Genomic DNA, 22,102 nt, shown 5'->3' with positions numbered 1-22,102 from the left:
TAACGTGAACCTACTATAGTCAAACTGGCCCATGGACGGAGAAGAAAGTAAACAAAAATCGAAAATTTATTATTCGTGTACCAAAAGAAGAATCACATAGTCGAATGATCAACGCGATGACACTGGATATGGAATTTTGAATCAAAAGTTTGGTTAATGAATTTAATTAATTTAATGATAGTCGACTTGCCAAATGTAGTGGTACAAATGGTACAGATATTATTTAGAATTGTATAGAATTATGTGGAACATATGGTATAATATTCGAAAAATCAGTAACGTGCTATGTAATTTTATAGAGGAATGTGAAACGCCATATTTGAAAGACGAATATTTTATCTGACTCGATTGCCGATCTATTAATAAGATTAATTTCATCGCCATTCTAATTTTTCCACCACGAAACAATCCTCTGGATCGTTTATAAGGGCTTCTAATAAATTTAGAAACTCTAAACAGCGCGATGGTTACGGCTCGCCTGGGCCCAAAAATCGAATTACATTTTCCAATGAAAGCCGATAAAACTATTCCAAAAATGAATGAATGTTTAGGAAAATGAAATTGGCGAAAGGAGCACGAAAAAACGCACTATATTGCATTAAATCCAAATTTCCATGTGGAAAGGGCCCACAGTGGGCCAGGAGACCCTAAAAGCTGGCCAAAAATGAGTTCTCACAAATACGAAAAATTTTCAAACTTTAATCCGCCATATTGGATCCATTATTAAAATTTCAAAAATTTTGATATTAGATTTGGAATTAGCGACCCAAAGAATGTGATATAACCATCGTTTGTACGAATCCCTCATTCCCTGAATTGATTTTCGATTTTAATCCGCCATATTGGACCCGTTATTAAAATTTCAAAAATTTTGATATTAGATTTGGAATTAGCGACCCAAAGAATGTGATATAACCATCGTTTGTACGAATCCCTCATTCCCTGAATTGATTTTTGGATTTTAATCCGCCATATTGGACCCGTTATTAAGATTTCAAAAATTTTGATATTAGATTTGGAATAAGCGACCCAAAGAATGTGATATAACCATCGTTTATACGAATCCCTCATTCCCTGGATTGATTTCCGATTTAAATCCGCCATATTGGATTTGATGATTCGAATTTTTTAATTTTGACCGTAGATTCGAAATCAGCGGCCCAAAAAACGGGACGTGTTCGATATTTAGAAAAATCGCTGCGCTTTTTGAATTTTGGCCAGTTTTGATGCGCTCCTGGCCCACTGTGCGGAGTGACGAGAAAGGAGGGATGATATTGGAAGACAGCGGAGCGTAGAGTCCGCGGGCGCTCTCGTGCGAAGGTCGAGTCAGTAGCTATAGAGGCAGGAGGGTGCGTGCGGGGTAGCCGAAAAAGGGGACAAGAGGGGCAAGATGCAACGCACATCTATTGATTCTCCTTCAGCGCGAAGGCCCGCGTGTCCCACTCACTTTCGGAAGCGCGCACGCACGCACTCGCGCGCTTTCCCCGGCCGCGTATATACACGGACACGTGGCTAGCTGCGCGGCACGGCTGCGTGTGTGCACACACGCGCACGGCCCAGTGCGTCCCGAGAGTTGAATGCAGGGCACAAAACGGCCTCGCTCCTTCTTTCTTTCCCTCTCCCTTTCCCTCACTCGCTCAGAAGGAAGGAAAAGGAAAAGAGAAAAAGAAAAAGAAAAAAGGGGGGGGGAACTGGATTTTGCAACCTCCCTTCCGTGCATTCCTACTATGAATTTCCTTGGCCGGCTGCATAAAGAATTAGAATGCCGGAACGCGTACACCGCGCAGCTTATGCCGAGGCACGGGATGAAAAAACGGGCACACGGGATACTACGAGTAGGGAGAGGCGTGCACAACGGAAGAGAAGGGGGTTCGCGTCCCAAAAGCCTGGTAGCCGCGGCTTTGCACTTGCAACTCTTCGCAGAGCACGATGCCGCGTACTCAAAATCCTGGAGGGTAAGCATCGGCTTTCGGAACAATGAAACGGATCGACGTGGAGAGACACTGCCTCTCGAGGCCGAATAACGAAATGCATGGAACTGGCGGGCAAGAACGACTTTACTGCCTTTGTTGGTTAAATCAGGCTATCCTATATCATCGAGATGGGTAATTAACCCGGAGCAACCGAGGATACGATTTTAGCAGGGACATGCCTTTCGACCGAGCATGAAAACATAAGTATGCGCGGGAAGAGCGACGTGCGAGTTCCGAAGTGAATATTATTGAACGGGTAATAGAATATCGGTGACCGCTCGGTTACTCCGAAATGAAGTAAGACACGATTCGATTGACACGGTGAAACTTCACGCGTAGATATTTAGCGAAGAAATAATTTGAAATTAAGAAACTAGGCCCCGATGCGTTTGAACTAAGATCAAAATTATATTTCATCGAAACGATGCTTGAACTTGTATTTAAGCTACGATGCGTGTGGAATAATTTTGATAATTATACGTAATACGCGAATTATTGCTTTTTGGCCAACGTCGAATTACGAGATCGAAATAATGCAAATTTTGAAATCAAAATTTTATGCATTGATCAATTTTTATACAAGTTTAATTATTTACATTAGCGATGGCGAATACGCGGGTAACGGTAAATTGACTTTCAATATGCAGAAGCGACCTTAACATAATGGCCGTCAAGACGATTTCGTCTTTGTTTACACCGACTGGAAGGCACGTAAGTGGTGTCGCAAAAACTATGAGATTCCTATTCGAACCGTTAACGAGATGCAAAGTATGATTCGAATGTACAGAAGTCATCGTACCCGGTGAAACCAAACATGCAGGAACACAAACATGTGCCGCCGTTAAGGTTACGAAAACAATCGTTCTAGGTTGTCGGAAGGGTCAATTTGTGCGACGAGAATTTATGTATTGAAATTCATTCAAGTACCGATTGGTTATCAACTACAAACAGGCTTATATAGAATTTAAAATGTAACAATATAATTTCTATTTTAATACTGTCACGAATTTCAATATCGTCGAAAAGAATATGGTTTAAGATCTGAAATTTTGTAAATAATTATAACCTAATAGAATTACTATTTGTACAAATGTATAATTATCAAAGAATAAAATATCTTTATTATAATATTTACTCTTACTGTTATCGTTTAAGATTTTTACGATATGTTAGAATATGCCATATTAGTTCGTGATATATCGTAATATATTACAATTATGCGTTGAAATGAAGACACTGAAAAAAATGGAGCAAAACAGTATAATCGAGTAAAATAAATATAAACTTACGAAAATCGGTTTTCCACGCATCCGTCTCCCGCCTTTTCCCTTATGCTTTCTTTTCTGAATTTTCCAAATGTCACTTTAATTTGTGATGTTAAAAGTTATTCGATTCTAACCCTGTCACGATGTACCACTAAACGCCGGTACCACGCGAGGAAGAAATTCATTTTTAACAAAACATTTCCGTTCTTATTTTAAATGCTAGATAACGGATATCACTCGCAGTAGGGTTAGAGATTTTTGTACCATTATATATGATGGCGGTAAAAAGATGACAAAGTATGAAAAATAACCGATTTTCGCGAAAAACTCTCAACTCTTCCGTCCGTACGCTGCCAGCAGCGAAGGCGACTGAAAACAGAGAATCGGCCGGCAGATTGTCGGTCGCATAGACGCCCTTGTCACGCATTGAAAATGAAAATTTGGTCCTGAATCAGTGGCGCCGTCTCGTGGAAGCGGGAACAGTCATTTCATCTTTAAGATTTTCCTATATGTCTCCTTTTATACAATTTGCGTTCTCCATTAATTTATACCACGAAACTTTTATACGATTATATTATGATTATAATAAAATGTAATAGCAGATATATTACGTATAAATAAGAGGAAATTAATTGGATTAAATATTCTATAAGATTTTTGTTAAACAGGAAAATAGTGTATTATTCTTTATTTTAATAGATGTAAATATAACCTGTAGAATAATTTAAATTATAACATTAATAGAATTAATAAATTTCAATTAATAACTCCTTTAGCTTTATCTTTTATTTATACTAACTACACTGAGGTTTGTAATACTCCCCAATAGTAGTTTCAGTATAGAATTTGGATACGATGAGTAAATTCGCGTGAAAAGATTTAACATAAATTACATTATTATTTGACTACACACATTAACATATTAACCAACAAGTATTGTATTATCATCGAGAAATTCATGGGGGGGTACTTCCAAATTCAAAGGTGCGGGTCCTTTCCTAATTCTACCACTAGCATCATAATGAGAACCATGACAAGGACAATAGTAACCACCATAGTCACCGGCATTTGCAATAGGAACACATCCTAAATGCGTACATACACCTAAAACAATCAACCATTTTGACTGTTGCACACGTTCGCTGTCTGCTTGTGGATCTCGAAGACTTTTTACATCAACTTCTGCTTCCCTTGCGATCTCTTTTGCCGTTCTATTATTATTTCAAAACAAAAAACAAGTTTAACTTTTGCATCTGTAATTAAAAAGAAAATAATTCTTATAAATATTATACTTTAATAATATTTACCTATGTCGCACAAACAGTGGTTTTCCACGCCATTTAAAAACAGCGCTCTTTCCTTCAGGAATATTATCAAGCTTAACTTCAATTGTTGCTAAAGCTAATACATCACTTGCAGCGCTAAAAGTAGCTGCTCCATGATGCACTATTGCTTTAGCACTATAAGCACCACAAATTCCAGTAGCTGTATAATGAATCAAAATGTATAATTCTCTATCATTCTAGAACTGAAATAATACACACGAGATAATGAGTGATGATTTATTTACCAGCTGTTATAATATATTGAAATCTTTTACGATCACCCGAACTTTTCTTGGCTTTAGTTGTTGGATCAAGTGTAGATTCGTGACGATAGTCAGAAAAATCAGGCCACTGAACATCAGTATGTGCCAACCTTCTTTGTATTGCAAGTAAGCTCACTGTAAAAATCAATTCCATGAAACTACTGTTCTTCACTTTGAATAAAATACATTTCTATCCCATAATACGAAATAACAATTTCGACGTAAAATCGATTTCAATGTTTTAAAAAAGGAAAAGATTTATACAATATTTAAAATAGACTCAATTGATATAGCAGTAATCTATGAAACATGTATCGTATACATTACATAATCGTAATATAGAAGAGTAAATTTTGTTGAAACAAACATGGAAACTAATGATATAATATACATGTAAATGATTCGAACCTCCAATTCCTGAGCTTACACGCAAGGATCCAGTAATAAGAGATTCATTCAAACTTTGAGGGACCATTCGTTTGACGACAGGTTTAGTAACAATTTTTGGTTGAACTACAATACCCCGCCCAGATACTGGTTGCAATCCATTTGAAATGACAGTCGCCGATTTTAATAACGGCGCGAGGTTTGTCGATTTCGCTACAACGTTCATTTTTCTCAATTACGCACAAACCTTCAAACGGAACAACTTCATCGAACACCAACTATAAAATTCAAAGACCTACACTGTCAGATGTCTCTATGATGCAACTTTCTGTGAATATATAGATGTCGCACTATAACGTATCGAAATAATTAATTGGACAACTTAATATTTAAAAGTTATAAAAAGACTTGGAAATAAAATTTATATAAATAAGCAAATAGATTATTACGTATATACAATTAATATTTAAATGAAAATTTTAATATGTAAATTTCATTTTTTAGGAAAACTATTCATGTTACATGGCGGAATTTATTAGCCTTTCCTGTGTAAATGTTTTTATTGGGAAAAATTGAAATGTACATTATTTTATACAATTATGTAACAATACAGTGATAAAGACAACGTTTAAAAATTATATTACTTTGATCACATTATTTTATATATATTCTTTCCAATTACGAGCTACATCATCCATAAAGTTGTATATACGATTAAAAATTGATGTGCATTTTAACCAAATTTTATATGAAATATCAATGATGTATAAAAAGTTTAATAGATGGCGTAACTAATAGTCCAATTTTATGAGCTTACGTTCATTCCCTTGGTTCTAATTTTATCTAGGGTTTTCGTAACAGCATGCAATATGCGCATCGAAACGTGTTATTTTTGTTCATCTCGAATTTTTCCAGGGCATGGAATACAGTTTGTAAGAAATGATTGTAAGGTAAGAATTTTACAATATACTTTTTCATACTGTCAGTAATTTATGTTACTCTATCTTAAAAAAGTATATTTCATTGTATTTGCCTTTCAATCATGTTCAGGTTATGTGTACATTCAGAAACTACTTCGTTTCTGTATTTGGTTATCCATTTTTATAAATATACGAATAAGTGATAATTATTTGTATATATGTAAACTATGTTATAAATATTGCTACAGTTACACAGTTATATTATGTTCTTTTTTGTGTTATAGATATTTAAATTTTGTCGGTCAAAATGTCATGCTGCATTCAAGAAGAAGAAAAATCCAAGAAAAGTCAAATGGACTAAAGCATATAGGAAAACAGTTGGTAAAGAACTGGTAGTGGATCCATCATTTGAATTTGAAAAAAGAAGAAATATTCCAGTTAAATATAATAGAGAATTATGGAATAATGCAATTGAAGCAATAAAGAAAGTAGAAATGATCAAAGACAGGAGACAAAATCTACATATAATGCAGCGATTACGTAAAGGACGTGAAATAGAACAAGAAAGAGATATCAAAGAAGTTCAGCGTGATTTGTCACTTGTGAGATCACCCGCTGTAGGTCTCAAAGGAAGAAAGAAACTAGAAGAACAAGCAGAAGAAGAAAAGATGCAAGAGTCTAGCGATGAACAAAAAGAAGAAGAAATGGAAGCAAATTAATATTATTCATTATATGAAGATTACATTCATTTGTAACACAATATGGTAACTTGCATAAAAATATGTGATTACATTTATGAATGCACATATTACACCTGATTGTGAATGGAAAAAAATGTTTGTTTATAATAAACAATAATTTATGTCAAATAATTGATTTTTTATAGTACAATATAAAATAATTTTATTAAAAGTTTGTAAATAAAAGCTATATAAGTGTAAAGTAGTACAAACATTTTTTTATATTCAATACTTTTTTCTATATATATTATTTTTTTATATGTTAGATTTGATAAGTAATAATAAATAAAATTAATTTTGTTAGGATTGTTAGGATATATAGTTCTTCACTTATATTACTCCCTGTTTTGATCCTGTTTAGAAAAATTATTCATCTGTTTGATGGCATTTATTATTTTATTATATTAATATAAACAAATAAACTATCAACAGTATCATTCACAGATTAAGATTTATGTTTTTTCTAATAACAGAATATTTCATTTAATTTCATTGCAGTACCCACTATGTGCTATAGTCAGTTTTAATGCTCTCTTGGTAATGTGGGCAACGCGGAAATGGTAATGAGACCTCTAGAACCTTTAGAGTTCTAGAAAATTTGGTCAATGAAATGCAAAATATAACTATACCTTGGTTGTGCTATACACAAGTAACAGAAGATTTCGTAAGATAATAGTTCTCAACTTACTCGTTATACCTTTCATAAGTTTGCGCTAGGTGGCACCACTAAACTATTTTCTACTACCTCTAAACAAATCGATACATTTATTATTAATACAATCAACTAATTACGGTATTAGTTTTTTAACGATTATTACGAAAAAAATAGAAACTATGTATCGTTACCTAAATAAGCATAATATTGTATACAATTAGGAAATGGAACATCGAGACAAGAATCTTCCAAATTGTTCTAATCGAATTAAATTAAAAGAAAAATTGAATACATAATGCAATATGACGCAAATGTACGCTGTAAATAAATACTTAAATAAACACTTTGTGATATTAAAATAGTACTTCAGATAAATTACGATATTACAAAGGCAACACATATCTCCTATTACATATTTTAAACTTTATTTTCGAATAATATACCTCGCTTCACCAATTAATTTGAATACATAATACACGAAAGAATTTTAACGAATAATCTTAAAACTTAACTCTCAACTATACACCTATAATTATAATCTATTCTGACTAAATTAAAATTCACATGCCGCATTATTACGTCTTTTCCTCGGACGCCTTTATTCATTATTTATTCATCGAAACAAAAATTATAGTTTCCCTAAATGAGACTTCGAAATATATTCACCGATAAAACCTACAGCGTCTAATTATACTTATTATACCTTCGAATCTGGAAGAAAAATAAAAAATCAATACACTACGGCAAAAATCTTAAAACGACTGATAATTTTTACCACATTCATTGTCCATTTCGAGCATCGTGCTACTAACGACATCGATCACGTAAACGACTGCAAAGACATCATATCGATCTACCCTCCTATGAAACGCTGTATGGCATGGCTGTGAGCTTTCCAAAAGTTTGCTGACCCTCGAGAAGGTGTTCGACCGTGCCGGGTCCCAGGTGAAGAAAACGTGCTTTCCAAGTGGTCGTACGCGGCAAGGTGTGACCACCGCACCTCGATGACACTGTAAACACTCGGCTGGTGTTTCCAGCAATTACCAGGTAAACCACGGGGTGTTGTTTGCCACGGACGAAATGTGTTACAACAACAGAAGAGCGGCGTACAAGCTGCGCGAGTGCGCGTGCGCGCGCGCAGACACGAGTTGTGAGAGGGGCCGACGATACAGGACCCACTCGACTTACGCGGCAAGAAAGGATTCTCAAGGGCATGAGCTTGCAGATTTCTTCCGCCCGACGAACTTACCGTGGCCAATCTTACCGGCGGTCTACCCTTTGATTCCTGCCGACCATGTTTGTTCTAACCTCGGCCAACGTAAACTCGAAAATTTCCTCTTAATGGAACGTCGATCGGCTTATAATCGTTCCTCCTATTAGTCGTGCGTTAGTATATTTGCCGTTCGACAGATGACACCCCGGCAGCATTCCTGAGGATAGTAACAAAATAGATGGAGTTTTGTTTATCTCGCGGTAATTACGAAATATAATATGAATTATTCGCGTTTCTAGATGGAGCTGCAGTCAATGTTTAATTTCGCTCCAATTATCGTTTTAGTTTCAATCATTTAAAATTACAATTTCTTATATCGAAGTTTCGTTCGATATTGGTATGTGAATATTATTAAATATCGAAACACAACAATATAAAATATAGTTATCGAAATAAAAGTAGTAATTACTAAGTGTTTTGTTCGAAAAATTTAGATTATAGTACACGACAATATAGAACACCCTATAACTTTAGTCGCTTCATGACTAACTTTAAAGCGGTATATCTTGGCGGGAAAAAATCGTACGATCATAAACCAAATTTAATTTTACAGGTGAGAATTAGTACTGTACGATGTCGTTGGCCAAAATATTGGCAAAAAATCACTATCTTCGTAATATTTTCGTAAACTCGAAGAACAATAAAAATAAATTGCACATTTCTACATTCTACAAACATATTAATAGGAGTCGAGCGCAGTGACGGATCTAGTCTCCAAGGTACCCGAGGCATTAAGAATATTTAGGATCTTATCAAAATAAAAATCGAAACTCACCCGAATTATCCGAATCCCCGTAAGAACGTAATTCCTATAATCCCTATACAAAAATCCGATGCTTACACGATCGTACCATGAGAACTCAGCCATTCTCACAACACAGAAGGACCCAAAACTAAAAAAAAAAAAACGGAATCTCATTTAAACTGTTTCGCGCGTTGATTCACGACCGAATTCCACAACTCGACGACCCTTTTTTATCACGCACGTTCGACTAGTCGCATCAGGTGATTAATCATTTTTTCGAGCACCAGAAGCGTCCGACGCCATCTTGCTCGCTACCCAGCCAGCACTCGGATTCCGTTCGTTCCTTCTTCGAGATTAATTACAATGACAATATCCAAACGAAACACATTCTATCCGGTATAATACGATGATCCACTCGAAGCTTGGCAACAATACCGCGGGCTATATATACGCGACAGCAGGGCCGAAAATTGAAAAGAAACGCGTAGGTAACAGGCGACACGACGGTTCGGGGAATCGTTGGAGGGCTCTCGGGGTCCAACGACGGTATTCGTGGGTCGTTTGGCGCGCGAAAAAGTGTTTTCGACCACACGCAATATTGTGGCCGTGTTTACTGAGGAAACAGACGACAAGGTGGTCGAAATACGAGTTGCACGTGCCGCGAATCGCAATTACGATTTTCGTGGGGCGAAACTATCGCTCGTCCCGGGCTTCTTCATCCAGAAATACATCCTTTGTACGGCTGCTGAGCGAATAATAGCCCCCGTATGATCGATCGCGCTGAATCTTAAGGCGGGGTTCATTCATGTATCCGATTTCCTCGCACGATTACCGCGGCAGGGAAAACACTTCCAGTGTTGTTAATATTAATTCGTTGCGCTCGGAATATTCTGCACGCTGGCCGATCAAGGATGCTGATTTATCGCGGCACTGTGTGGTACATATTAATCGCACGGAAGACGCGGTTCTTTTCCCAGTGAAATATCGTGGTGAGGAAGAACTCCGAGCGCAGACGTGCAACAGACCTGACGGCGTGGAGTGGTTACAAATCGTGTCACCTACTTTGGGTATCGTCTACTACCATTATCAAAATTCCGGACTTTCAAAAATTCTATTCCGAGAATTTTTTGGACCCATCGCGTGCCATTTTCGGGGGTCAGTGTCGTAGTCCGTTATTACACTAGGGAGGGACTAATTTCACTGTTTACCAAGAAGCTTCGTTATTCTCTTTAAATTCCAACAATATACAATTATATGAAGGTAATCATAAAGGGTGTCCCAAAATTCGAAATTGCGAGATTTGAATTTTGCGCCACTTGTGCGGCACAGTGTTGCCAACGAAGAAAAGAGACAGCGTGAAAGTTGACAGTTCAGGGTTACTAAATATGAAGCATTACGTAAAAGAACAATGCGTCTTCATTATTAAGCAATATTTACAATTGTTAATTAAAAACCTGTGTTTCTTATCAAAATTACTTGTTATGTGAATGTGGGAGCCCCTATACGTGTAATTCACCATTCTTTCCCTTCATTTTTCATCTTCGTCGTTTTAAACCGTGACAACAATGGCGTCGGAACCGGTATCATGGCGTCGTTTCCCTAATCGTGCCGCGTAAGAAGGTCCTTGTAATAACATCTCTCGTCGAGGTCACGAAAGCAGTGCGTTCATAAATAAACAAAGAGACTGCACCGGTGGACTTAAAATAGTTTGTCCGTGGCGTAGCGAGGCATTCGGTCGGACAATATTATTTTATGGTGACCAATGGTCGGCCACGGTCCCCGAAATACGCGTCGGGAAGGACCTTCCCTGTGATCTCGCCGATACCTTCGAAATGCAAATCACCCGTGCACGCCTACGGCGGAAATTAATGGAAAATGGGTGAAACGCGTGCTAATAAGACGCTTTCCAATTAAGCCGCGATTGTCCACGATATTTTTGTTCACCGTTCGCAGCGTTTTTCCAACGGCTCGTTAATCTTCCTCGTTTATGCTCTTAACGAGAGGAGTACCCCGTTTTGTTGGTTATTCAAGCAAGCGAATTCTTCCTATTTTAAATTCTTCGGGTGTATGAATAATTCTTGGCCCATGGGGCACGTTTCGATGCGAGGGAGAGTCGAGGAGTGGGCGATTTTGGGAATTTTCTTCGAAGAGAGTGGAGCCTGTGTCGTGATTAATTTTTAAAAAATTATTACGTCTTTAAAATTTGGATTATTCTTAGTGGTACTACGATTGGTAGTAATTTTGGAAACTATGTTGCCCATTTAAAATAGGAAATTTATTTATCCTGTGTTTTTGTTTGTGGGTATTTATAGATTTAAAATGAAAAATTTGTTACCCAACTGCACTAAAAAAGGAGGGAAATTGAATTACATAATTATATAATTACATAAATATCGAAAAATATAATTTTCATTCGCAAATATTTCTCAGATAATTATTCAATTCTACAAATAGCATGGGAACGTGAAAATTTTCGCATAAGTTTCTTTGCTTTTCAAAATTCCTAGTATTTCGTGTTAAGGATTGGGACGTTTGAGTGATTTTCGTTAAGATGTGAGACAGTCACGGTGAATTTCAGTGTTGTTTTCTTCTAAGGAGCAGCACGTTCTATTCGCCTAAGCTAAATCAGACAGGGGAACGTAACGGTCCGTGGGTTCCAAACTCCACTTAAAGAAAGTAAATTAGTCAATCCGAGCGTTTAATTAAATTTCGATGTCGCCCGTTATCACAATGGGGTCCGATGGGTATTTACTGGGACTCACTATGATAGAGACCACGCCGACTTTCACTGCTATCGCTCTCCATTCGTGGGCCCGCACGAAAATCTTTCGTTGTTATTCCCTGTAGAAATTCGATTACATATCGGGTGACTCGGAAATACGTTTATTATTCGTCGAAATGAAATTTAAATCGCGTGAAATCGGGTATAAAAATTATTATCTCGAGAAGTACGTATATTATTTTGGAGAAAGAAAGTTCGAACAAATATTGGAAGGAGCGTGTAAAGGTGATCTAAGAATATAACAATAAGCATAATCGCTTATTTCGAGTGTCATCATTTATGTATAACAGCAGAGATTATTTTCTGTCAGATTGTCGCTTATTTTGGCTGTCATCTAATTGAATTTTGGATAATATTCCTAAATTTAGAACATCGTTATTTATAGAATTTAGTTTGATTCTAATTTAATAATTTTAAGTTGCAATTTAATTGTTATTTGATTGTGGTTTAATAAATTCAAATTGTAATTCAATTGTGATTTAATAATATTGAATTACAATTCAATTGTGATTTAATAATATTCAATTCCAATTGAATTGTAGTGTAATAATATTAAATAATAATTTAATTATAATTTAATAATATTGAATTGTAATTTAATTACAGTGGAGTAATATTCAATTACAACTGATTTGTAACGTGATAATATTAAACAGCAATTCAATTGTGATTTAATAATATTGAATTGTACATTAATTACAAAGTAATAATATTCAATTCCAATTGAATTCTAGTGTAATAATATTAACTAATAATTTAATTTCAATTTAATAATATTGAATTGTACATTAATTACCAAGTAATAATATTCAATTCCAATTGAATTGTAGTGTAATAATATTAAATAGCAATTTAATTACAATTTAATATTGTTGAATTGTAATTTAATTACAGTGAAGTAATATTCAATTACAATTGATTTGTAATGTAATAATATTAAATAGCAATTCAATTGTAATTTAATAATATTGAATTGTACATTAATTACCAAGTAATAATATTCAATTCCAATTGAATTGCAGTGTGATAATATTAAATAGCAATTTAATTACAATTCAATAATATCGAATTGAAATTTAATTACAGTGGAGTAATATTCAATTACAATTGATTTATAACGTAATAATACTAAATAGCAACTTAATTATAATTTAATAATATTGAATTACAATTCAACTGTAATTTAATAGTACTGAACTGTAATTTAATTACAGTGTAATAATATTCAATTCGAATTAACTTGTAATATAATAACATCAAAATAACAATTTAATTACAATTCAATAATATCGAATTGCAATTCAATTGCATTTTAACAACATAAAATTGCAATTCAACTGTAATTTAATAACATCGAATTCCAATAGAATTGCAACGTAACGATATCAAACGCTAATTTAATTACAATTTCATATCATCCCTAACGGTACTCCAGCAACATTAAATAACCAAAACACTAGTTCCCAGCTAGACCACGTCATAGTAACGATATTTACCAAAGATATTAATACGCGATACGAGCACACCGGCAATTCAAGCGTCATTACCTCCCATTCTTACCGATAACAATAACGACACGAGTTATATAACAACCTGCAAGTAATCGTCTCGAAACACTGATCTCCGCATTAACATACAAGCTAACAAGGTAGAACATATAAACATGATAAACACACTTATCCCGCCTTTTCTTCTTTCACCGCGGCACAAAGTACGAACTATGTACCACTTTCTGCAACGTCACCGGGCACACAGCCCGCCACAATGCCATTTGCATATACTCACCACTGACGTACACATGTCGAGACAATTGCATTAAACCGTAGAACAGCCTCGTCACTCGAATCGATCTAAGGGCGCGGTAAAATTCTCTGCGACGCCCGTAATCGTTAACCTATGTCTCCAATTTGTTCATCAGGCAACGACCCAAGATAACGAACACGTCGTAAATTCGCAGAGACGTACCCTTTGCTATCGTCCCCGACCCTTTCCCCCTCCACCACGATACCGAGTCCAAATTTTACGATACGATAAATTAACCCTCGAAATTTACGCGACAACCCCGTCCATCAGGGACATCTCGTTGACAGCGGCTGTCACGTTACTCTTCCTCGTCGGAGAGTAGGATAATTATGTATACGAGAGTGTCCACGACACCGATTTCGACGATCTTTTGCAATATTATAGACAATAATATCTCGAATCATTTTTTAACACGTTGACTGCCATGGGGGTCCGGCGACCGGCACTCAACAACGGGGGCCACCGGTGACCGGCGACGCGACCATTAGTAAAAATACATAATCAGAGTAAATATCGATACTGATAAATTTTTAAATAGTACCATTGTTACTATAATGGCTCGAAGAAATTAATGCCATACAGAACATGCGAAAATAATTTTATTTATACAAAGAAAAGGCGAACCAAAACAGTCGGCACAATATGTCGCCACTTTTTTAGTGCAATTCTTTGCTCTCGTTCTTCCTAGCTGATTTGAATTATTTTCATAGCACACTTTGCAAAATCGCCTTACATTTCGCACACTTCCAGGTTCCTTTTTAAATTCGCGACGACGTTTTTTCTGTACGTAATTGCTCGATGAAATGCAATCTTCGTCATCGGAACATTTCACTAAATACATCGCTAACTTCATCCTAAAATCGGAAATTGAAATATTTTTTCGAGTTGCTTTTTAAACAATTGATAATGGCAAAAATGGTCTACAGCGCCGGGGGGGTCACCGGTGACCCCGCCACGAAAAATACATTAAACGCGATTATACGACTCACCTTATCTGCTGTAAATAATATTTCAACATAATATGCATCGCATAATAAAATATTCGTGTTGGCGCCATGGGCAAACCACGTAAAATGCGCGTGGCAGTCAACGTGTTAAATAGAAATTGTATATTCCACGTGTCGTTGGGAAATTTTAAATTCGAGATATTAATCAATAACGATCTTTAGAATCTGATTAAATGGTGACTGAGAATTGCCTCTCGAGTGCAAGGGGTTAATAAAGAAGATTATCAAGTTACTTTCCACCACGTTCCCTCAATTGTCGAAGATTCTGTGCCTTCCTCTAGCAGCACAATTTATTCCACTCCAGCTCTTATGTGCCGTGGTCGCCGTGTGTTTGAACTCGGATCGTCACGACAATTAAAAAGCCTCGAACGCTAAAACCGACGACCACGACGACAGGAATGTCAAACATTCACCTGTCTTCGTCGAGGCTACATCCTTCGGAAATCTGTCGGTGGGAACCGGTCATTACGTATGCGCGTTTCGGGAACGCTGTCTCTGGGTTCGTTCGTTATCAGACGAACACGAGACCATCTCGTTGCCGCGATTTGGCCGATCAGGTCGGCTTTGATCTTCTTCGGGCCTATTCGTCGATGACGTCTGGCCGTCGGCATTAAATTAAACGAAATAAACGAGCTACCTGAATGAAGATAACGATTATCGATAGCCGTTAAGCCGGCTTACTACGCGCCAGGCAAACTGGAAACGGATTTGTTCCTACGTGACGAAAATGGCTCTCCTAGTGTTTGCCCGGCTGTAGGCTTCTGGGAATTTAGTGGGTCTGATTTTCCTAGGTCCCAACGTTAGAAAGGAGCAGTTTTGAGTCCGATTCGATTTTGAGTTCGATCGTTTTGACACAGTGTCGTTGTGTTTGACGAATCTGATAGTTAATCGGTTAATTGACTGTTCGATGCTTTGTGGTGTTTTTGGACCTCGTGATTTTCATTTTCTCACAAAAATTTTACATTGCAATGTTAACCTTTGATGAATTGTGAGATCGATTCGATAATTTTGTTAGAAAATTGGAGGTTGTCATTGTGTTTGACAAATATGGTGGTTAAACTGGTCAAATCGTTTGGACTATTTTATATTGAATAGATCTTGGCTAGTATTCGATCTTTTGATGCCTTTTAATCTAGTATAAATGTTCCTTTGGATTGAACATACTGCAGAAAGTTATATTTTGTATAATATTCGATATTTCAGCGGCTTTGACACTTGTAATTCTGATATTTTAGGAAAAATTTTGCATCATAGTATTATATTAACCTTCTACAGATGTTGCTTCGAAGACTTCTAATCGGAACTCTATATTTTAGTGGTTTAAGAGACTTCGTAGTAGTCTCCTGGTTTGTTAATTAGTAGATGACTTATTAGTTATTTTATTTCACTTTTAATCCTAGCCTAACCTAACTTTCCTCAAACATTATCGCACAGAGCACTGTAACAATCCAATAACCCAAGTATCTTCCACATATCTAGGCAACCATTATTAATTATAGTGGTATATAACTATTTTATGAAAAAGATTCTGAATTATAGTACAAACCTAACCTAACCTAACCTAACCTAACGCAACATGAGTATTCTCTATATATCGAAGCAACCACTATTAACTATAGTGGTATGTAACTATTTTATAAAACAGAGTCTGAATTACAGTACAAACTTAACCTGACCTAACCTAACACGAGTATTCTCTATATATTGAAGCAACCACTATTAACTATAATGGTATGTAACTATTTTATAAAACAGAGTCTGAATTACAGTACAAACTTAACCTAACCTAACCTAACTCAACACGAGTATTCTCTATATATCGAAGCAACCACTATTAACTATAATGGTATGTAACTATTTTATAAAACAGAGTCTGAATTATAATACAAACATAACCTAACCTAACTTAACACGATTATTCTCCATATATCGAAGCAACCACTGTTAAATATAGTGGTATGTAACTATTTTATAAAACAGAGTCTGAATTACAGTACAAACTTAACCTAACCTAACCTAACCTAACACGATTATTCTCCATATATCGAAGCAACCACTATTAACTATAGTGATATATAACTATTTTATAAATAAGAGTCTGAATTGTAGTACAAACCTTCTAAAAATATCCTTCTGAACTGCAGATGCTGCAGAAGGATTCCCCAAAGCCGACAAACACGACGTTCATGCACACAAGATAACTCATAGTATCCTTCCTGGGTCAGATAACAGCCACGTCTACCTAAATTATCACAATCACCAGTGAACGCGTTAAATGACCCTGGAATACCCAAAAAATCTCATGCTTCTCTCACCATTGACCTATTTGCTCCCTCCATTCCCATAACCTCTCCCAAAAAGCAATCAAACTTGCTCAAACACATCGCAGAGCGACCAACGACCCAACTGCAGATTCCTCTCGCAAGCAATCACCGTTACGCCATTTTCCTCCATCGGCAGATCCTCTATCATCCCCAAGATCGTCTCTATCTCTCGCAAACACCGATCGATCTTTCCACTTCCGTTGCAGACAGCGATCTAACCGATCAGTGAACCGATCGCCTTACCTCGGGTAGCCTTATCGGTGTTCCGCGGCAGCGTGAAAACGGCCCTAAGCTAGCCAGGTATAACTTAAGGCTGTTCCTGGTAGCACACGGTCTAGTAGCCCTATTTGTGTCCACAATCATGTTCCTCGTGTCTCTTCAACGCGGAAAAAACGGGCTGATGCGTTGCCTAGATGCAACAGGGCACTGATGACAACGCTTTAACCCTTTGTGGACGAGGACCGTATATATGCATTCGATAGAAAGCATCAATTTGGCCGAGGAACTCATATATGCATTCGGCAAAAACATTTGATAGGGTCGAAGGACTCACGTGTTCCACGTAAACGCGTTGCTATGACCGAGAAACACATATATGCGCCCGATGTTGGGGCCCTAGGACCGCGCACGTCCCAAGTTAAGTGGTGGACTGTCTTAGGTTCTCATTGCCAGCATCTCTATGAACGAAGATTATGTTTAATTCTTTCGCTACGACAGGTGTCGCCACGGTGTTCCTCATGTAGAACGAAGCGCTGTGGTAAAGATGGAAACATTACGATCGTGCAGTCTTTAGCATTCTGGGCCAAGTCTTTTAACCACTTGCGCTACGATTTAAATTTCGGTTGCCGTGCCGCGCTCTACAATATAACATGCGGTAAGTCGTTACATTGACGTGGTATACACGTCGCTGGCGGCTTTGGAACAAAAGCATCTCGACGTGCGTGGCACGTCTTTATAGCGCAAGTGGTTAAAGAAGAAGAAGAAAAGAAAACCGACTATGGCAATAGCGTTTGCAATTTCTTGCGAAGAGAGGTGAGAAGGACGATAGCACTTGCCTTAAATTTTGGCACAATTTTTGTGGTCGGTGACTATAGTCACCCGTCGTAGGTAGATGGCGTCTCGTGGCCGGTGACTATAGTCACCCGTTGTGTGTAGGTGGCGTCTCGTGGCCGGTGACTATAGTCATCCATCATGTGTAGATGGCGTCTCGTGCCCGATGACTATAGTCGACCGTCGTGTGTAGATGGCGTCTCGTGGCCGGTGACTATAGTCAACCGTCGTGTGTAGATGGCGTCTCGTGGCCGGTGACTATAGTCATCCGTTGTGTGTAGATGGCGTCTCGTGGCCGGTGACTATAGTCACCCATCATGTGTAGATGGTGCCCCTTGACCGGTGACTATAATTACCCGTCGTGTGTAGATGGCGTCTCGTGGCCAGTGACTATAGTCACCCATCATGTGTAGATGGTGCCTCTTGACTGGTGACAATAATCACCCGTCATATGTAAATGACGTCTCGTGGGCGGTGACTATGGTCACCAATTTTATGTAGATGGCGTCTCGTGGCCGGTGACTATAGTCACCCATCACGTGTAGATGGTGTCTCGTGGCCGGTTGACTATATTCACCCGTAGTATCGAAAGGGTTAAGTAGAAACGAGCGCTGATAGTTTCGAATGACTATCTTGGCAGCGTCCGTCCCCACGGTACGGTTTACTCAAAACCGCTCCGTCTGCAAAGAGTTAAACGGATTAGAACGCGAACCACCGGTCGATCGGATCTTCCGCGACGCGTAGGTGTAGGACGCGCGGATGATCCGCGACGGCCATAGATCGGGACGATCGAGATGAACGTTGCAACGACGCAACGCGTTCACCCACGTCGACGATGCATTATACATGAAAGATCGCTGCTGGAAAAATCCTGCACGACTTACGGCTCCGACTTTATTGACGAACTCGTTGCTCGTTTGCGCCGGGTGATGAGGCTGATCGATACAGGTGCTCGCATCCGGCCAGAGCGTTCCAACGATTAACGTATGCGCGTTCGATCCGCCTGGGTGTGGCGCCTCCACGAATTGCTACGTGCGCTTGTTTTGCGCTGTTTGAGATTGTTTCCTCGTTAAGGCGAGCTGCCCGTGCTTTGGGCCCGCTGTACCCGAGGAATCCCAGGGGTCCGAGAGGCTGCAACGAGGTACACAGTATTATGTCATCGAGCACGATGAAGAGAAGCTACGAGGGATTTGTTTTGGAGAGGATCGAGGAGGAAATCGGAATTTCGTCCCTGATTTTGGATCCAGGTTGCTAGGGAATATGTTGAATCAATTCGTGTTTTGAGAGTTGGAATATTAGCTACGGCTAGCTTCTAATGCACAGGGTGCTTCGAGTGAAAGAGGTCACGTAAATACTTCTTTCTCGTCTTAACGAGGTGAGAAATATCTGTGACGCTATTGACAAAAGTTTCTTTCTTAGATTCTCATTCGAATATAGGTATGTTCCCCTTGCATCTCGTGCCAGATAAACGAATTTAACATCTGAGCTAGTGGATCGAGAATAATTTCTCTCTCGACTGGTTACAGCTAGGATTGCTAGCAATAGTGTCACTTGGACATGTCCACCTAACCTCTTGCACTAGAATACCTAGTCTAATTCGTGAACTCTTCCTAAAGGCTAAAATCCATAGAGATCACTTACACTCGGATCCAACCAAGATTCTATTTAGCGAATTTTAAATAATTTTATTGTAAATGAAATATTGGAATGAAATAATTTTTCAGTGCATTTATGTAATATCTTGGGTATCAGATCAAGCAGACACTATATCAAAAATATAATTCCTTTCTTCTTAGGACATTTTTCTCTCTCAACCTGGTACAGTAAGGATTGCAAGCAATATTGTCACTTGGACATGTCCACATAACCTCTAATTCTAAAATAACGAGTCTAATTCGTGAATTTGTCCTGAAGGCTAAATCCCATAAAGATGACACACTCGGATTCAACCAAATTTAGCAAATTTTGACATACACGAAGTTTGTATAATTTCATTGCAAAAGAAATATTGGAATTAAATAATTTTACAATGCACAGTTTCCCATAACTAAATCATAATGAGGTTATTCGAACGAAAGTGGTCTAAGTAAAGAATCTATCGCTTGAAAAATTGAAAAATCGTGGAAAATGATTGAAGATAATTTCGTGACCAATATTCGATCCTACGAGCATTTCTCGAGTCGACGAAAGCAAAGTGGACAGGAAGATGGCCTCCTTCGAGGCACAACTGTCAGCTAGAGGCCCAGAGTCGACGGAAAACAGTATTCGATTTAGTAGACTCGTGACAGAACCGTGGTGAAGTAACTGTTAACGCTGCTAACATTACCAGCGACGACGAGTTTATGCGTTGGAACGACAGTTGTCTCTAGAAGAGGCCCTCAATCACGTCCGAGTGAAGAAACGACGTACCCAGTCGCGTTCTTCCTCGTGTCGATCTCAACGAGACGACCAGTCGCGTTCCTCCGCGTCGCGACGTGACAGATTTCACGCGTATGTTCTCGACGGATGCATCCGTTTGCCCCGTGTACTGCCGATCTCGAGGACCCTGATCGGACACCGAATCACGAAACGAAAGCGTGCTTAATTCGGAACTGGAACAGATCGAAGCTGCTGATTTCGCGAAGACAAAGCGAAACAAACCGGGGTCCCTTGTCCCAGGTCTTGCGAAACGATTCCACGCTTTCCAACCGATTTTTGCCTGCTCCGATGACCTTTCGATCGTATCCCTTTCTTTTCGCGAATCCAGTAATGGAATTTCCAGAGAAATTTCTTTCTCTTCTGGGTATTTCTTTATTTATTCCTCTACTTTTACAAGGGTCTCTTGTTTTTGGTCTTGCGAAACAATGGACGCCTTTGAACCGATTTTTGCCTGATCTGATGACCTGCTGATTATGTTCCTTTTGCTTCCTGAGTCTCGTTGCATTGAATAATGGAATTTGGAGAGAAATTTCTTTCTCTTCTGGATATTTATTCATTTATTCCTTTATTTTTATCGAGATCTCTTATTCTTGGTCCCATGATGCAATTGAACGCCTTTAAACCGAATTTAACTTAACCTAACCTAACCTTTCGATAGTATTTCTTTTACTTCGTGAACATTGTTGCATCGAATAACAAAATTTGCAGAAAAATTTCTTCCTCTTCTGGATATTTATTTATTTATTCCTTTATTTTTATCGAGATCTCTTATTCTTGGTCCCATGATGCAATTGAACGCCTTTAAACCGAATTTAACCTAACCTAACCTAACCTTTTGATAGTATTCCTTTTACTTGGTGAACATCGTTGCACCGAATAATAGAATTTGTAAAGAAATGACCTATCTCATAAATATTTATTTAATTAGCTATTAATTTTTATTTTACTTTACGAGTATAGTCGGTTGGTAGAGATAAAAACGAGGTACAAAAACGAAGCCCTTGAAACTTAATCGATACAAGCTTCGTCATTACATTCCGTGAGACAGAACAAGAGAAATAAATGTTACATAAATGCAGGTAATTGGAATAAACGAGCGATATTAATACGCTACGTGACATAACAGGATAATTCAGTGCGCAAACAGTAAGGACACTTTTATGAAATATCAT

At 37.8% G+C, this 22,102-nt stretch overlaps 2 protein-coding genes across 3 annotated transcripts; one reads left to right on the top strand and one right to left on the bottom strand.

The window, feature by feature from the left end:
- Positions 1 to 4,116: 4,116 nt before the first annotated feature.
- On the bottom strand, positions 4,117 to 5,540 carry RFeSP (Rieske iron-sulfur protein). Its single transcript, XM_017906226.1, has 4 exons — positions 5,235 to 5,540; positions 4,809 to 4,961; positions 4,546 to 4,723; positions 4,117 to 4,449 (listed from the first exon to the last, which is right to left on the bottom strand). Exons 1-4 carry the CDS (start codon positions 5,437 to 5,439, stop codon positions 4,161 to 4,163), a joined length of 825 nt encoding a protein of 274 aa, XP_017761715.1. The 5' UTR covers positions 5,440 to 5,540; the 3' UTR covers positions 4,117 to 4,160.
- Positions 5,541 to 6,072: 532 nt separating this feature from the next.
- Positions 6,073 to 7,421, top strand: RpL24-like (ribosomal protein L24-like). 2 transcript variants are annotated; one of them, XM_017906234.1, is made up of 3 exons: positions 6,073 to 6,163; positions 6,418 to 6,897; positions 7,372 to 7,421. In XM_017906234.1, the coding sequence occupies exons 1-2, from the start codon at positions 6,083 to 6,085 to the stop codon at positions 6,850 to 6,852; spliced, it is 516 nt and encodes a 171-aa protein (XP_017761723.1). In that variant the 5' UTR covers positions 6,073 to 6,082; the 3' UTR covers positions 6,853 to 6,897; positions 7,372 to 7,421. The 2 variants fall into 2 exon arrangements, with proteins under 2 accessions (XP_017761723.1, XP_017761722.1); XM_017906233.1 differs by lacking the exon at positions 7,372 to 7,421 and having other exon boundaries at positions 6,418 to 6,957.
- Positions 7,422 to 22,102: the final 14,681 nt, after the last annotated feature.

The sequence above is a fragment of the Eufriesea mexicana genome, unplaced genomic scaffold (assembly GCF_001483705.2).
Source record: "Eufriesea mexicana isolate 0111107269 unplaced genomic scaffold, ASM148370v2 scaffold5190, whole genome shotgun sequence".
Taxonomy (NCBI): Eukaryota; Metazoa; Arthropoda; class Insecta; order Hymenoptera; family Apidae; genus Eufriesea; species Eufriesea mexicana.
This window is presented reverse-complemented; position numbering and strand designations above follow the sequence as displayed.

Bases quoted from the DNA above. Each gene is read 5' to 3' on its own strand.
- RpL24-like (XM_017906234.1), top strand. From the start codon at position 6,083: ATGCGCATCGAAACGTGTTATTTTTGTTCATCTCGAATTTTTCCAGGG. The intron at 6,164-6,417 runs GTAAGAATTTTA...TTTGTGTTATAG, and splicing joins TTGTAAGAAATGATTGTAAG to ATATTTAAATTTTGTCGGTC.
- RFeSP (XM_017906226.1), bottom strand. From the start codon at position 5,439: ATGAACGTTGTAGCGAAATCGACAAACCTCGCGCCGTTATTAAAATCG. The intron at 4,962-5,234 runs GTTCGAATCATT...TGATTTTTACAG, and splicing joins TGTAAGCTCAGGAATTGGAG to TGAGCTTACTTGCAATACAA. The intron at 4,724-4,808 runs GTAAATAAATCA...TTCATTATACAG, and splicing joins TCAATATATTATAACAGCTG to CTACTGGAATTTGTGGTGCT.